At 42.7% G+C, this 18,212-nt stretch overlaps 1 protein-coding gene across 3 annotated transcripts in view; it reads left to right on the top strand.

The window, feature by feature from the left end:
- The window catches only part of FHIP1A (FHF complex subunit HOOK interacting protein 1A), a 296,802-nt gene that overhangs the window by 203,912 nt on the left and 74,678 nt on the right, over window positions 1-18,212 (top strand). For all 3 annotated transcript variants that reach the window (XM_069556706.1, XM_069556705.1, XM_069556707.1), the window contains 2 exons: window positions 217-843; window positions 16,414-16,572. In XM_069556706.1, coding sequence (XP_069412807.1) covers window positions 217-843; window positions 16,414-16,572 — 786 coding nt within the window. The remainder of the gene's footprint in view (window positions 1-216; window positions 844-16,413; window positions 16,573-18,212) is intronic.

Genomic DNA, 18,212 nt, shown 5'->3' with positions numbered 1-18,212 from the left:
CCTCCAGGCTGCCGCATGACACTGAGCAGAGTTCCACGTGCTATACAGTAGGTCCTTGTTGGCTATCCCTTTTGAATATAGCAGTTGCTCACATATATCTTGTTAGGGGCCATGGCTCTTGCATTTTCCGTGAAGATTTGGTACAGTCAGCAGTGGTATGTTTTCGTAAGCTATGATAAACAGCAGATGGATGACACGTACTTGATTTGGTTACAGGTTGTGAAAATCTTAGAGAAGCACGACCCCTTGAAGAACACCCAGGCAAAGTACGGGTCCATCCCTCCAGATGAGGCCAGCGCTGTCCAGAACTATGTAGAGCACATGCTCTTTTTGCTGATTGAGGAGCAAGCCAGGGATGCTGCCATGGGGCCAATCCTGGAATTTGTGGTCTCTGAGAACATCATGGAGAAACTCTTCCTTTGGAGCTTGAGGCGGGAGTTCACCGATGAGACGAAAATGGAGCAGCTCAAGATGTATGAGATGCTGATCACCCAGTCCCACCAGCCTCTGCTGCACCACAAGCCCATTCTGAAGCCCCTGATGATGTTGCTGAGCTCTTGTTCGGGAACAACCACCCCCACCGTGGAAGGGAAGCTGGTGGTCCTGCTCAATCAGCTCTGTTCCATTCTTGCCAAAGATCCATCCATCCTGGAACTCTTCTTCCACACTAGTGAGGACCAAGGGGCCGCGAACTTCCTCATCTTCTCCCTTCTGATCCCCTTCATTCACCGGGAGGGGACCGTGGGCCAGCAGGCCCGGGACGCCTTGCTCTTCATCATGTCTCTCTCTGCCGAGAACACCGTGGTGGCTCATCACATCGTGGAGAACACCTACTTTTGTCCCGTAAGTCCTTACTGTTGGCCCACCTTCCTCCTGCTCTTCTCCTCTCTTGGGCTGATGATAAATACTCTTTTTTTAAGCTTCTTTAGATTGTTATTTGCGTCTCTTTTGTGCTGAAAGTCTTGTTTCTTTTTGTTGTTGTTGTTGTTGTTGTTATTGTCATTTGTTCATTTTTGGCTGTGCTGTGTGGCATGTGGGATCACAGTACTCCAACCAGGGATCAAACCCTTGCATTGGAAGTGCAGAGGCTTAATGGATATTTTCCCTTTTTTTTTCAGCAAACTGTTCTTGGGACCTTCTATGGAAGGATGTTTAGAGGAAATATTTTGGAGGGAGGAGAGGAATTTAAGTTGAGATGCTCTGTGGCTGAGCAATGTCAGCTTGAAGTAAGCCGATAGAGGAAATTATGTGTGTGACTGTTTCTTGGCTCATTTCCATTGGGTTGGGAGCTGTTTTGTTTTTTCTGAGAGCATCTCCTGAGCAGTTGGTAAAACCTGCTCGTCTTGTATTCTTAGCTTTTCAGGTTGGCTTTGAGCCAGTGAGTCATGGCATGTGGGCAGACCCCTCACAGAGGGCTTCACAAATTAGTTTGTTTCCCAGCAAGATAATGACCAAAATCATAAATCCAAAGCACTGATTCTATTTTAAAAGGAGAAATACATATTTACAGTTTGAAGTAGCAAGACATCCTCTACTGTGTATTGTTTCTTAAGCGTAGGTTGCTGAGCAGTAGAGAGTAAGGCCTCATGTGGATGCCTGAGGAGTTAGGCCCAGTCATAGGCTGGAAAATAATAGGGACTGTCTCAGGCTCTCGCAAAGCTGTACGCCTCTGATTGCTTTCTTCTGTTAGGGACACCTTGGGAGGGGGTATTTAAACAGATTTATAGGTTTGCAGAGTTCCATAGACTAGCAAGGAGAAATACAAAAGCCTTCTTAAGTAAACAATGCAAAGAAATAGAGGAAAACAATAGAATGGGAAAGACTAGAGACCGCTTCAAGAAAATTAGAGGTATCAAGGGAACATTTCTTGCAAAGATGGGCTCAATAAAGGACAGAAATCGTAGGGACCTAACAGAAGCAGAAGATATTAAGAAGAGGTGGCAAGAATACACAGAAGAACTGTACAAAAAAGATCTTAATGACCCAGATAACCACGATGATGTGGTCACTTACCTAGAGCTGGACATCCTGGAATGTGAAGTCAAGTGGGCCTTCAGAAGCATCACTATGAACAAAGCTAGTGGAGGTGGTGAAATTCCAGCTGAGCTATTTCACATCCTACAAGATGATGCTGTGAACGTGCTGCACTCAATATGCCAGCAAATTTGGAAAACTCGACAATGGTCACAGGCCTGGAAAAGTTCAGTTTTCATTCCAGTTCCAAAGAAGGGCAATTCCAAAGAATGTTCAAACTACCATACAATTGCACTTATTTCACATGTTAGTAAGGTTACACTCAAAATCCTTCAAGCTAGGCTTCAGCAGAATGCAAACTTAGAACTTCCAGATGTACAAGCTGGATTTAGAAAAGGCAGTGGAACCAGAGATTAAGTGGCCAAAATCCACTGGAATATTGAAAAAGCAAAGGAATTCCAGAAAAACATCTACTTCTGCTTCATTGACTGTGCTAAAGCCTTTGACCTTGTGGATCACAACAAACTATGGAAAATTCTTAAAGAGATGGAAATAGCAGACCACTTTACTTGCCTCCTATAAAACCTGTGCGCAGGTCAAGAAGCAACAGTTAGAACCAGACATGGAACAATGGACTGGTTCAAAATTGAGAAAGGAGTACGTCAAGGCTGTATATTGTCACACTGCTTATTTAACTTATATGCAGGGTACATTATGTGAAATACCAGGCTGGATGAATCGCAGGCTGGAATCAAGATTTCCGGGAGATATATCAACAGCCTCAGGTATACAGATGACACCACCCTTATGGCAGAAAGAGAAAACGAACTAAAGAGCCTCTTGATGAAGGTGAAAGAGGAGAGTGAAAAAGCTGGCTTAAAACTCAACATTCAAAAAAAAAACTAAGATCACGGCATCTGGTTCCATTATGTCCTGGCAAATAGATGGGGAAACAATGGAAACAGTGGCAGATTTTCTCTTCTTGGGCTCCAAAATCCCTGCAGATGATGACCACAGCCATGAAATTAAAAGACACTTGTTCCTCGGAAGAAAAGCTATGGTCAACCTAGACAGCATATTAAAAAGCAGAAACGTCACTTTGTAGACAAAGGTCTATATTGTCAAAGCTATGGTTTTTCCAGTAGTCACGTACAGATGTGAGAGTTGGACCATAAAGAAGGCTGAGTGCCAAAGAATTGATGCTTTTGAACTGTGGTGTTGGAGAAGACTCTTGAGAGTCCCTAGGATAGCAAGGAGATCCAACCAGTCAACCCTAAAGGAAATCAGTCCTAAATATTCATTGGAAGGGCTGATGCTGAAGCTGAAGCTCCAGTACTTTGGCCACCTGATGTGAAGAGCCGACTCATTGGAAAAGACCCTGATGTTGGGAAAGATTGAGGACAAGAGGAGAAGGGGGCTACTGAGGATGAGATGGTTGGATGGCATCACCGATTCAACGGACATGAGTTTGGGTAAACTCTGGGAGATAGTGAAGGATAGGTAAGCCTGGTATGCTGCAGTCCATGGGGGTCACAAAGAGTAGAACATGACTTAGAGACTGAACAGCAGATCTCCTGTTTTGAAAAATGTTGAGCAATGGCTGTTTTTATTTTCCTAACCCAGTGAACATCTCCAATTTCCGTTATGTGTTCTTTTTACTTATCATCTCATTGTGCTTCTTTATAAACTGTATTGCCTTGAACATGCCTGATTTTGCCAGAGTAGTGTGTAAGACCATTAGTGAGTTTTATAGGAACAGGCCAGGCAAATTGCCTTAAGTAGATCAGATTCATTGTTAATGAACACGATGTGGGTGGTTCTTGACCCAAAGCGAGGGTATTTAGAAATGTATGTGGGGCGTGTTTGGTTGTCGGGCAACATGTGGGGCCTGGAAGGGAGGTCATCTGGCATTTAGTGTGCAGGGGCCAGGGATGCTTAATGTCCAGTAGTTTGTGGAATGGTCACATACAGGAAAGAATTGCCTTGCCCCAGGTGCTAATAGCCATGCTAGTGATTGACATGCTGTATTTGGCTTTGAGGTTCAAGAGTAGTAATCTTCTTTATAGTACTAAATTCCTATCTTTATTAATAAACCAAACAAACTCAGGTCACTGAAGTGTCTGGTGAATATTTATTTTAGGAGGATCAAATGAGTAAAAACTTTGAGAAATAGAGTCAAGTTCAGACACCATATGTCTCTTCTCTTCTGGCTTCTGACCAACAGAATCAGAAATTGCAGAAAGCGTGTGTGTGTGCTCAGTCACTCAGTCATATCCAACTCTTTGTGGCCCCGTGGACTGTAGCCCGCCAGGCTCCTCTGTCCATGAGATTTTCTAGGCAAGAATAGTGGAGTGGGTTGCCATTTCCCCCAAAGACTGAGAGTCAGATGGGAAATAAAGAACTGATTCCATTCATCTGTGCCAGCATATTAAACCTCCTTTCCTTATTTTCTTCAACAGAATTATAAGCTAGATTATAAATTCTTTTAAAAGAACATATCTTTAGGCAAAAGTGTAACTTCTCACCCTGAATCTGAGTGTCTGTATTAGTTTTCCTTAAAAAACAACAACAACAAAAAAGCTAACTGATTAGAGTATAATTGCTTCCCAACGTTGTGTTAGTTTCTGCTGTTGAAGGAAGTGAGTCAGCTATATGTGTACACACATCCCCTCCCTCTTGAGCCTCCCTTGCACCTCCACCCTCATCCCACCCCTCTAGTCATCACAGAGCACTGAGCTGAGCTTCTTGTGCTATATACAGCAGCTTCCTAGTAGCTGTATTAGCTTTCTATCGCTGCTGTAACAAACTACCAAAACTATGGCTTTAAATAACAGTGATGATTATCTTACAGTAGTATCGTCTTACTGTAGGTTAGAAGTCCAACAGGTCTTACTGGGCTAAACTTAGGATGTTGACAGGGCTTGCTCCTTCCTTTTCCTCACTTCTCCAGCTTCCAGAGGCCCCCCACACCCCTCACCCCATGGCTCGCTCCTTCCTTTCCACAGCCAGCAGTATTACATCTCTCTCCATCCTTTTGAAGTCGTGGCTCCCTCTGACTCTGCTCCTCTGCCTCCCTCTTCCACTTCCGCAGGAACCCTTGTAATTATGTTGTGTTTACCTGGATCATCCAGAATTTAAAGATTTGTAAGATCATCCCTGCTTAAAGATTAGCTACTTAGCACCCCTAATTCCATCTGTATCCTTAATTTTCCTTTGCCATGGAACCTAATTTGTTCATGGACTCCGGAATTAGGATGTAGACAGCTTTGTAGGGGTTCTGCCTCCCACAATTACCATATTCGTTCAGTTTGGAGAGATCTTGGAGAAGTTTGATGGAGAACGCAGCATAATCAGGATTCTTGTGGTTTAATCTGACCATGTAAGTTTGGGAGTTGTTGAGGAAGCAGGGACACACATTAGGGTCTAGAAACAAGAGTGATTGGAATGAGAATATGAGCGAGGCGCTGGGCCTGAGCAGGGGTGTGAAGGCAGAGGCTCACTGAACAATGGATTTTTTCACGAGGGGGCTGTGCGGAGGTTTGGAGTTTGGCTCACTTGAATTGTTTTGGGTAGTTCTGCTGTCCAAGAAGGAGTGCAGGTATTGAAACAAATCGCAGTATTCGGGCAGTTCACTCGGTCCGTATCTACAGGGCAGTTTCAAAAAGGTACTGTTTTCAAAAGCATCACAATTCTAGTGTATCTTGAAGAAATCTAACAAATATGTAAAAGGATTTTATAAGGAAAATTAAGGACTTTATTGAAGGGCCTAAAACAAGACAGAAATAGATGGAAAGCCCTGCGGTTTGTAGATATAGTATAGATAATGCTTTTCTGCAAATCAGTCTGTGAAGTTAACTTACGTTTTACAACTTTTTATTGTGGAAAAAAGCAAACTACAGAAATGGAACAAATACAGATATTTGAAAGAATACTAAAAGGAGCACCATATATATAGTGCTTAAATTCAAAGCTGTTAACGTGTGTCATACTTTGGTATACTTTATTTGTATACCAAGTATATTTGTATATTTGTTTTGTATCTTTGTTTTTGCTGTTCTATTTAAAATTAAATTATAGATATAAATTATTTTAATATGTATCTCCTACAAATAAGGACATGCTCCTATGCAATCACAATACTGTTATTATACCTAAGAAAATTGTACAGTAGTTCTATAATGTGATCTAATAACCAGTTTCCCAGTTATGCTGCAGATGACTTTTACAGATTCCCCACCCCCACCCCAAACCAGAGTCTAGTACAAGGTGCATTTCTGACTGTCGTGTAGCTCTAGTCTCTGTTAATTCTCAGCAAGTTGCCGCTTTTATCCTCATGGTGGTGACTTTGTAAGAGTTCAGCCATTATCTTTAGAACACCCCATGTTCCAGGTTTGTTTCTTTGTGTAGTTTGACTGGTCCCTGTCACTGGTGTTTCCTGAAAATCGGGAGTTGGGTCTAAACACCTGGTTAAATGCAGGTTAAATACATTTCGTAAGAATGCTTTATAGGTGATGCCGTACACGACAAGAAGCACATGTTAGGTTGCACCACTGTTCGTGAGACCAGGGGTGGTCACTCGGTCGTTTAAGGCGGTGATCCTTCTATCCCTGTGTTGTAAAGATAAAACTTCCCCTTTGTAAATTGTAAGGTACGATTGGTGAGATGTTAACGTGACTTGAAATCCCAGTAGAGTTTTCGAAGGAACATGGCAAATTGATGCTTAATCTCATATGCACGCATGCTAAGTTGCTTCAGTCATGTCCGACTCTTTGCGACCCAGTGGATAGTAGCCCACCGGGCTCCTCTGTCCTTGGTTTTCTCCAGGCAAGAATAGTGGAGTGGGTGTCCATTCCCTATTCCAGGGGGTCTTCCTGACCCAGGGATTGAACCCAAGTCTCTTATGTCTCCTGCACTGGCAGGCGGGCTCTTTACCACTTGTGCTACCTGGGAATAGCTGAAATAATTATACGAATAATGATAACAGTAATGTATTTGTTGAGAGCTAACTATATGCCAGCCACTATTCTTAGAGCTTTATATGTGTTAATTGAATTCTCACAACTATTGGAACTAGTGTTATTCTCCTTTTATAGATGAAGAAATCCAGGCACAGTGACCTGATGTAAATTCATACGAGGCCACGTGGCTAGTAAGAGAGTGGGTTAGGATTTGAACTGGCGCAGTCTGACTCAGTGACCCGTATGCGTAACCCCTATCTTGTACATAAATGATAAAGTATTAAGACTTTCTATAAAGCAGTAATCATAAAGAAAAGACTGAAGAACAGAAACAGCACCCGAAGATCAAACCTGCGTGTCTTGCATCTCCCGCATTGGCAGGTGGGTCCTTTCCCACTGGTGCCACCTGGGAAGCCCACTTGTTACACACGTATTTGCAAGTGGTAGGTACCCAAAATATATAAAAATATTTGTAATACTACACATTAGTAAGAAAGCGATGAGACGTATGTGAAAGATATGAACCAACAGTTCCCAAAAGACCCTCAACGTGATACATATGAAAATATGCTCATCTTCCTTAGCATCAGGTAGATACAAATGAACTTAAGTGAGACAGTAGGTAACGGCATCAGAGTGACTAACCGTTAGACATCCAGTAACACCACGTTGGTACAATAACTCAAGAAAGCAGTATGGCAGTGTTGCCCTGAGAGCTCAGCTGGTAAAGAATCTGCCTTCAGCACAGGAGACCTGGGTTCGATTCCTGGGTTGCGAAGATCCTCTGGAGAGGGGAAAGGCTACCCACTCCAGTATTCTGGCCTAGAGAATTCCATGGACTGTATAGTCCGTGGGGTCACAAAGAGTCAGACACGACTGAGCAGCTTTCACGTTCAGTGAAACTGGGTGTTTGCGTGCCATGTAGCCCTTGCACCTTCACTTCTAGATATCTCCCCTAGGGAAGCCTGGCGTATGTTTACAAGGGTACATGCACAGAGGTGTTCTGTGGAATAGTGATTTGAGGAAGAGAGAAAGAGAAATAAGAAAAAGATACATAAAATGGTACACACGATGTCGATGGAACACTCCTCAGCATTCAGAATGAATGAATCACTGAGCGTTATTCCCCTGCACCTGTATCTCTCTGCCTACCGCATCCGTTTCGCCTGTCCAGCTCTTGAAGGACGCTTAGGCTGCTTCCGTAGCTTGGCTATTATAAATAGTGCTGCAGTCAACATTCGGTGTATGTATCTTTCTGAATTAGTGTTTTGTTTTCCTTGTATAAAAATGGAGTGAAATTTTGCCATTTGAAATAGCACGGAGGGACCTGGGTGGGATTAGGGTTAGGAAATAAATAAGAGACAGACACCTACTGTATGTAGTCACTTGTGTGTGGAACCTAAATATGACGGACGAGAAACAGACTCACAGATGTGGAGAACAAGCTAGTGTTCATCAGAGAGGAGAGGGGCTAGGACCAGGGCAAAGCAGGGCAAAAGGTGCAGACTACTCGGTGTAAAATAAGTTACACGGGTGTTATGCACAGCATAGGAAATACGGTCAGCATTTTATAATAATTTTGAATGGAGTCTAATGTATAAAAATATCAAGTTACTATGTTGAGTTATGTTGAAACTAATAATAAGTCGAGTGTGCACGTGTGCTAAGTCACTTCGGTCGTGTCCGACTCTTTGCAACCCTGTGGACTGTAGCCTGCCAGGCTCCCCTGTCCTTGGAGTTCTCCAGGCAGGAATACTGGAGTGAGTTGCCATGCCCTCCTCGAGGGCATCTTCCCGAGCAGAGACTGTGCCTGCGCCTCCTGTGGCTCCTGCACTGCAGGCAGACTTTTTTACCGCTGAGCCCCTGCAGAAGGCAAGTCAGCTGTATTTCAATAAAAATAAATGAATTACACTTCTCATTTATTAGCACGTAGCTGCAGCTACATGTGTGAGCACCAAGGAACCTAAAGACAAACAGCATAAAGTCTAAAAACATGAAAAAGTAAGTAGCAAAAAGTTCCATATAGTATGTTAACACTTAAGTACAGTTTATGTACACTTTTAAGACAGCATCTTAGTGTGTGCTCTTTTTTTGATACACGTGAATACAGCAGAAGTACAGAAGCACAGAAATAATATATATTAAGCTCAAGACTGTGGTTACTTTTGGGTGCAAAGGAAAGAGGAGAGATGATAATGAGATTGGAATAGGGTTCAGCTCTACTTGTAATGTTTTGTTTTTTGAAAAATAAAGAGCACTTTGAAGAAATCTTGGCAAAACAAAATCTGTTAAATCTTGGGGATGATTTTCTGTTTTGTTTTATGTGTTTGTAATATGTAATATTTAAAAAATTTAAGCATGTTAGGACTAGAATGGAGCATATTTTTAGTGTTTAAATTTCCACTTACTAAATTATAGGTAGATTTCACTGAGTAGTTGCTGCTTTTATAAAAACATGTTTTAAAACACTGTATACAGTTCATTAAAACTGGAGGAAAAGCATCTCCAGCTGACCTTGTTTGCTAGAATGGAACACAGAGCTTTGTTGTGTTAAGTTGCCCCTTAGGATAGATCCCATAATCTCATTTGTTCCCAGTTTTCTATAATTACATCTGACAACATAATTAAAAAAAAAAAGACCTCTTTATGTTGAAGATAAAAGCATACTCTATTAACCATCTGGCTAAGGACCACAATTGACAAAAAGCTTTTTCTAATTAGTATGATTGTCAAAGTGTGTTAGCATCAGGCTTTGGGAAGAGTAATGGCTCTTTAAGGAGACTGGACCCCTTTTGCAAACTTTTGTTCTGTGGTTTATAGGAAGAGCTTCTGGTTCTGCCTTTTGTCTTACGATGTGTTTTCCCAAGAAAAGAAAAATAATAAGGATACTCTAGGGAAGAATTTAGTGCCCACGAATGGTTGGGGACCTTATGACCCTTGCTTCTTGTGATTTTTAAAAACCAAGTATTGATGATTAAGCCCTTGGCACTTGTTACATGTTGGCAGAAATGAGAAACAGCCTATACATACATTTGGAAATGCACATTGAAATAAGCAACCTTTAGGTACGCAGCCGCAGGTAGAAAGTTATTTGTCCCATATCTAAAATTTATGAGGTTTTTTATTTTGGCACGTTGTCACAAATGGTCCCCACCAGGCGTCTTGCTGCTAGCTTCAGACTAAAGCCATCTGCCGACAGTCTTCTCTGATTTTGCTGAAATTAGCTGGGTACTATTAGATGTTTAAAGTTAAAGGGGAACCTTTCCTGATGGCTCACTGCTCTGTGCTCGTCTTTTTCTTCCCCTCCATTGGAAACATTGCTGTGTGTAAACCATGATGTCCACTTCTTTACATGCATGATTTCTTCTAATTGTTGCAACAACTCAGTGGAGAAACTGAACTTGGGAGGGCTTTGATAACTGCCTGTAAGTGGCAAGGTCAGAGCCATAGTAGTCTGATACCGAAACCCGGGGTCTCGGCAGTTACCATGCTACACTGTACTGCTGTCAGGGAGGTAGTTTGCTTTTCTAATTGTTGGTCATCTTTAGGGTTTTACGTGGTCGTTCATTTTTTTTTAAGACTTGAGAAAAGATATATTAAAACTATTGGGTTATAGGACTTCCCTGGTGATCTAGTGCACGGGATCGGGTTTGATCCCTGGTCAGGGAGCTAAGATCGTGCATACCACACGGCATAGCCAAAAAAAATGGGGGGCGGGGAGGCGTGGTGGTGTTCATATGTTGGGGATAAGTATCATGTTTGACAGTTACTTTTTGGTGGTCAGGATTAATAAAAGGCTGAAAGAATGGGTGAGCATTTAAAAATATTAACTGTTGAATGTCAGTATATATTTTGAATTTTGAAGTTAAAATTGTCTTAAATTGTACCGTCAAACTCTTGGAAAAATTATCTGCAAACCTGTTGTTGCCTCTCCTTTCTCTTCTTCCTGTTCCCATAATATTCCCTGCGTTGTTTTTTGAATAAGGGAGTGAATAAAGGTCAGCAGGAAGTAGTCACCAGTGGTAAGTCTTTCTTGCATTTATGGTTGATCAGCTGCCTCCTCCATCGCACCCGGTCAGACTTGTTCAGTGCTTGTTCCCCAGTCCTGACACGGCGCCTGCCCTGTTGTTGGTGTTCTAGAAATGCATGTGGGCTGGATGAAGGAATCTGAAATCTGAGCAGAGTCTTGGAAAGGATAAGTGTTTAGCAGAAAGGATTTGCAGTCTTGCTCTTAAGGCCGTAGCCCCCTTCATCCTGCATGCTCTTCCTCCTGTTTCTTTGCCGTGCTGGAGACAGTTGCAGGTTGGTTCACTGCAGGTGTCCGTGTCCAGGGGACACACCACACTGTCCTCCTGGGCAGGCGGGCTGAGTTCCCGTCTCAGCCATGCCCTTTGCATGACATTCTTTAAAAAAAGTGAATATTAGGTATGTGTTATTTTTAATTACTGTCACTGATGTATGTAATTTGAAAATTAATGTTGCTGTAATTATATTGATATACTGAATAGTTATTCCCAGCTTCTTAGTCAGACAAATTAAGCCTGTCTTTATGAATTCATCTTCAAAGGCTCAAAGTGGTTAAGGAATCGGGAATATGCAGAATTAAAGCCTTTGTTCTGCGGTTAATTTAGCATGAGTTAGCAAATGTAATTGATTTTAAAAACGTGGCATCAAGATTAGATTTCCCTTCAAGGAGAACTTTTGGTCTCTGTTCTCTGCTTCCAGAGGTTTCTGATTTATAACAAGGAGCTCACTGGGGTCACATTCAAAACAGGAATTAAAGTGATTTGTTTGGGTTTGCTGACAAGGAGTTAAATGCTTTAAATAGGGGACATTCTTTCTTGGGACTGCAGATGCCCTGAGTTTGAAAAAGAGATAACACTCTGTCTTGTTGACTGCTGTATATCCTATACTTAACATCGTGCCTGTCCTGAGGGTGCTCAGCGACTTTTTTTTTTAAATGAGAGACTGAATGAATGAGTGAATAAAGGTCACTAGGAAACAGCAGAGAAATGTATATGATCTTTTGATTTTTCCAGTGTTGAAACGGTTCATCTCTTTCCCTCGCTGCCCTCACACACTCAGCCATGGCTACTATTCCCCGCCCCGCCCCCTCCCAGCCCTGCACCCACTCCCTCCTGTAGCCTCGGTCATCCGGTTTCTCTGCCCCACGACCTCCAGGTGCCCTTATTGACGGATGTATTACTCAGGGAAAGTACTGCTAGGGTCTCACCGGACAGATCACCCCAGTCTGCGGTGTGGATGGGAATGAACTAACTGGTCAGGCGGGGTGAGAGAGAGAAGACAGACCTTAAACTAGCAAACGCAAGGAAGGCAGTTGCTGTACAGAGGGCTGCAGGGGGCGCTGTGGGAGCAAGCCAGGGGAAAGGGGGAGGCGACAGTTGGTAGATTCTTCTTCAAAGTATGGCATGCCTGGAGCCACACCTCCTGGCTTTCCATGGCTGATGGCAGGCATATGGATGGTCACAGCTCATCATCTGAACCTCCCTTCCCTTCTCTCTCTGGTCTGGATAAAGCCTGAGGTCTCATCTTTTTGGCTTTTCATACTGTTCACGGGTTTCTCAAGGCAAGAGCACTGAAGTGGTTTGCTGTTCCCTTCTCCAGGGAACCACGTTTTGTCAGAACTCTCCACCGTGCCCTCTGTGCACGGCTCATAATTTCACTGAGTTAGACAGCGCTGTGGTCCATGTGATCAGTTTGATCAGTTTTCTGTGGCTGTGTTTTTCATTCTGTCTACTCTCTTACGATTATACAGTGGAAGTGACAAATAGATTCAAGGGATTAGATCTGATAGCGTGCCTGAAGAACTATGGACAGGGGTTCATGACATTGTACATGAGGCAGTGATCAAGACCATCCCCAAGAAAAAGAAATGCAAAAAGGCAAAATGGTTATCTGATGAGGCCTTACAAATGGCTGAGAAAAGAAGAGAAGCAAAAGGCAAAGGAGAAAAGGAAAGATATACCCAATTGAATGCAGAGTTCCAAAGAACAGCAAGGAGAAATAAGAAAGCCTTCCTTAGTGATCAATGCAAAGAAATAGAGGAAAACAATAGAATGGGAAAGACTAGAGATCTCTTCAAGAAAATTAGAGATACCAAGGTAATATTTCATGCAAAGATGGGCTCAATAAAGGACAGAAATGGTATGGACCTAACAGAAGCAGAAGATATTAAGAAGAGGTGGCAAGAATACACAGAAGAACTATACAAAAAAGATCTTCATGACCCAGATAATCATGATGATGTGATCACTAACCTAGAGCCAGACATCCTGGAATGTGAAGTCAAGTGGGCCTTGGAAAGCATTGCTACGAACAAAGCTAGTGGAGGTGATGGAATTCCAGTTGAGTTATTTCAAATCCTGAAAGATGATGCTGTGAAAGTGCTGCACTCAATATGCCAGCAAATTTGGAAAACTCAGCAGTGGCCACAGGACTGGAAAAGGTCAGTTTTCATTCCAATCCCAAAGAAAGGCAATGCCAAAGAATGCTCAAGCTACCGGACAATTGCACTCATCTCACATGCTAGCAGAGTAATGTTCAAAATTCTCCAAGCCAGGCTTCAACAGTACATGAACTGAGAACTTCCAGGTATTCAAACTGGATGTAGAAAAGGCAGAGGAACCAGAGATCACATTGCCAACATCCGTTGGATCATCAAAAAAGCAAGAGAGTTCCAGAAAAACATCTGCTTTATTGACTATGCCGAAGCCTTTGACTGTGTGGATCACAACAAACTGTGGAAAATTCTTTAAGAGATGGGAATACCAGACCACCTGACCTGCCTCCTGAGAAATCTGTATGCAGTCAGAACCAGACATGAACAACAGAGTGGTTCCAAATGGGGCAAGGAGTATGTCAAGGCTATGTGTATTGTATAAGTTAAATAAGTATTGCTTGTTAACTTATATGCAAAGTAGATCATGCGAAATGCCATACTGGATGAAGCACAAGCTGGAATCAAGATTGCCAGGAGAAATATTAATAACCTCATATCTGCAGATGACACCACCCCACCCTTATGGCAGAAAGCGAAGAAGAACTAAAGAGCCTCTTGATGAGGGTGAAAGAGGAGAGTGAAAAAGTTGGCTTAGAACTCAACATTCAAAAAACTAAGATCATGGCATCAGGTCTCATCACTTCATGGCAAATAGATGGGGAAAAAGTGGAATCATTGAAAGGTTTTCTTTTCTTGGGCTCCAAAATCACTGCAGATGGTGACTGCAGCCATGAAATTAGAAGACGCTTGCTCCTTGGAAGAAAAGCTATGACCAACCTAGACAGCATATTAAAAAGCAGAGACAGTACTTTTCTGACAAAGGTCCGTCTAGTCAAGGCTCTGGTTTTTCCAGTGGTCATGTATGGCTGTGAGAGTTGGACCATAAAGTTAAGTTCCGAAGAATTGATGCTTTTGAACTGTGGTGTTGAAGAAGACTCTTAAGAGTCACTTGGACTGCAAGGAGATCCAACCAGTCCCTCCTAAAGGAAATCAGCCCTGGGTGTTCATTGGAAGGTCTAATGTTGAAGCTGAAACTCCAATACCTGATGTGAAGAACTGACTAATTGGAAAAGACCCTGATGCTGGGAAAGATTGAAGGCAGGAGGAGAAGGAGACGACAGAGGAAGAGATGGCTGGATGACGTCATCACTTCAATAGCCATGAATTTGAGCAAGCTCTGGGAGTTGGTGATGGACAGGGTGGCCTGGTATGCTGCAGTCCAAGGGATTGCAAAGAGTCGGACATGACTGAGCGACTGAACTGTACTGAACTGAACTGTGGTCTCATCTCCATGCGATGGCTCCAGAGGTCTGTCTACTGGACTTTCCACTGGTTTGTCCCTTCAGTTCTGCAGTCTGTCCTGCAGAACACTGCAGGGTCTGATTCAGGCATGCCTTGCCAGGCTCCTTCCACCTCTAACTCTACACTCCAGTAATATTGCACTTCTCTTTATTCCTGGAAGGAATCTTTTTTTTTGCTCCTTTATGCTTTTTACATCCTTTGCTCGAAATATTCTTGCTTCCAACAGTATAAGAGCTTTTTTTTTTTAATAATGAAGCTCAGTAAGAACTTTTTCTGGCTCTTACTCATTCTTCAGCAGCTCTTGGATATCACTTCTTCTGAGAACATTTCATGCTCCTAACACTCCAAGTCTGGGTTTATCCATGGTGGCATATTTTCTGTGATGCAGTCTGAGCATTTATGTACACTCCTATAATGGCCTGTTCATCTCTTATTAGTCTGTGGGATTGGTGAATACTTTGCTATTTCTTCTCTGGGCCTAACTCAGAAGGGGCTGTTTTCTTCACTGCTTCTATCCCGTTTGAGCTCCTTATAACCTTAGGTTTACCTAGAGCAGCACCTTTCACAGGTGCTTGTTTCTGTTCTGGGCACTTCCTGTCCATCCTTTGCACATCTTCCAGGTCAGCATCCCTAAGGTGCTGGCTTGCATCACTTCCCTGTACCGTGAAATCCATTGTTTCCCTCGGTTCTGTTTTCCACAGGGTAAAACTAGCAGGCACTCAGCATAAATGAGTGTCTGCTAGTTTTTTCTACATTTTCTACATTTCTGTCTTGGTTTAAGGCATCAGCATTTTCTTAACGACCAAGCTGGAAAACGCGACAGTGTGGAATTCTCCCTGATCCTCAGTGACTGAACCTGAGCGCAGTCAGTGTCACACAGGGGCAGAGCAGGGGGAGGAGGCGAACCTCGAGACTTTGGGTCAAGAGTGGGCTGGGGGGTACTTCAGGCAGAGCACCCTCCCCTCCACCCGACCTGTGCGCCTGCACTCCCTTCACCCTTTCTCCCTGCTGCCGATGCTTCAGTTTAGACCTCTTTAGCTCAGTTTGAAACTTCCTCATCTCATCTAGCTGACCCACGACCCCCGCCCCCGTTGTTTCTCCTAGACTTTGTGGAGATGAGATGAAAGTGCCTTCTAAAGTGTCCACGTGCGCGTGTCAGCCATGACCTTGAACACGGCTGCCGGGATCTTTCTCATCCAGCTGCTCACGGTTCTCCTGTGACGTCTTCTGGCCCGGCCGCCTCAGTCCCAGGCGCTCCCGGTGGACAGGGGTGTGGGCTGTGTTGGGTGTGCGCTCAGAGCTGTGTGATAGAACACGTTGTTGCTGAGTTCGCTCCTCTCCTGCACACACGTGAGGGCCGTAACCACGTTTCCTTCATCTTGCGTCTGTCTCCCTCCCTCCCCCCACCCCAGCCCAGGGTCGGCCCGACACGGAAGAGGTCAGCAACCCGTAGTATCCGTGGACCCGGTGCTTCTGTTCCCCCTCCCGCCTCCTTCCAGGAGCCTTCCGGGTTCCCTCCAGGCCGACAGCCTCTAATGCGGGAACCCCTCGCTACGTAAAGTGCAGTCTGGGCTCGCGGTCGAGGCGCCGCGTGGGAGGCACGGTTGCAGGTGAAGAACTCAGGGAAAGTACTGATCGCACTTTTGTTTCTGAACCCAGGTGCTTGCGACGGGGCTCAGTGGCCTGTACTCCTCCCTGCCTACCAAGCTGGAGGAGAAAGGCGAGGGGTGGCACTGCCTGCTGAGGGACGACTGGCTCCTTCTCCCGCCGCTCGTCCAGTTCATGAACTCGCTGGAGTTCTGCAACGCCGTCATTCAGGTGAGAGCGGCGCATTCAGGATACAGGCGGTAGGCTGAGTCAGCTGATCGCATCAGCGGTTCCTTCTCTTATTGCAGTCAGTGTTTCTGGAACACTAATGCTTTACTTTAAGCCTGTTGAATGTCCTGGAAGAGTGAAAATGTTGGTTTATAGGTTTGGGGGAAGTTTTAATTGAGAAAAAAAAAAAAAAAGAGTAGATTTTCTTTATCTTCCTTATAAAAAGTGTTAATTCTGTTTTGATTATCCATTTAACCATCAAAAATAAGTTCAGTGCCAGACTCATTAAATAGATATTTTTAGGCTTCTAAGTACTCCAAATTACACCATTTTTACTTCAAGGTCTTCTTGGGAGTCTACAAAGCAAAACACTTTATTTTGCTTAATTGTGCATAGTACATAAAGGACATTGTTACCTCAATTGAATTTAGAAGACGTTAAGCATCTTCTTAGCAACACAAATTAAATTTGCTTTGAAATTGGCCTGCTTCGGGGGAAAAACAGCCACTGAACTCAAGTATATTTGGCTTTTTGATTAGATTTTTACCTTCAAATTTCTTGTTACTGTTTTCAATAAAAAATCAGATCATATATATACTTAAGGGTATAGTAGGTTTTCACTGAAAAATGTTTTATTTCTATATAGGACAAATATTGCCTTAATACTAGATTTATTAAGAAATAAAATTTCTTTATGATGATTGTAAGGGGAAAAATGTTAGTTATAATTTGTTTATCTACCAAATGAAAAAATAGCTTCTGGGAGAAAATGCAAGTAAATTACTTCAGTCCCCGTCTCATTTTTATTGCTAAGTCAAAGGAGATTTTATTTATGTATAAGATAAATGGATTACATCTTGTTATTTTTTTCCTTTAATATTACAGTCTATCAACATTTTCTTGCAGAATTTTGTGAAAATAAAAAAGATGGAACTATTAGTTTCTCCCCAAATGTACACAGAGAGTGAGATTATCAGTAATTTAAAGATCCAGCCACACTTCCCTAGAAGTTGCTTTTTACTTTATTGTTTGACTCTTTTTATTTTTTTAAAGAAAGAGAAAGCTAACAGGCATGGTTGAGAACAGAGATATAGTTTATATCTTATTCTGAGACTGAAGCCATATACTTTTAAGATTTTTTGTTTGGGGGTACTACTGAAAAGATTACAGTTGACCTTTGCACCTGCAGGTTTCACAGCTGTGGATTCCACCAACAGCAGATCTGAAACTATTTCCAGAAGAATCCAGAAAGTTCCAAAGGGCAAAACTTGAATTACTGAATGCCAGCAACTGTTTACATGGCATTTATATTGTAGTTACTATTTGTATTCTATTAGGCATTATAAAGTAATTTAGAGATGATTTATAGTATATGGGAAGACGTATGTAGCTTATATGAAAACACTATGCCATTTTTATTTATAAGAGACTTAAACATCCACAGATTTTGGTATTGTGGCAGTGGGAGCTGATCATCCCAGAACCAATTCCCCACAGATACCGGCGATGATTGTGTTTATAAAAGATGTCAGTAAGGCTTATCCATACTAAATATATTTTGAAAGTTAAATATAGGAAATGTTGTACCTCTGATAATGTTTTCTGCTTTTTAGCATTATCTGTTTTTTATGAAAAGATTTTCT

This window comes from Ovis canadensis, chromosome 17, assembly GCF_042477335.2.
Source record: "Ovis canadensis isolate MfBH-ARS-UI-01 breed Bighorn chromosome 17, ARS-UI_OviCan_v2, whole genome shotgun sequence".
Classification (NCBI taxonomy): Eukaryota; Metazoa; Chordata; class Mammalia; order Artiodactyla; family Bovidae; genus Ovis; species Ovis canadensis.
Note: the sequence above shows the minus strand (reverse complement) of the source record. Positions and strands in the feature narration are given on the sequence as shown.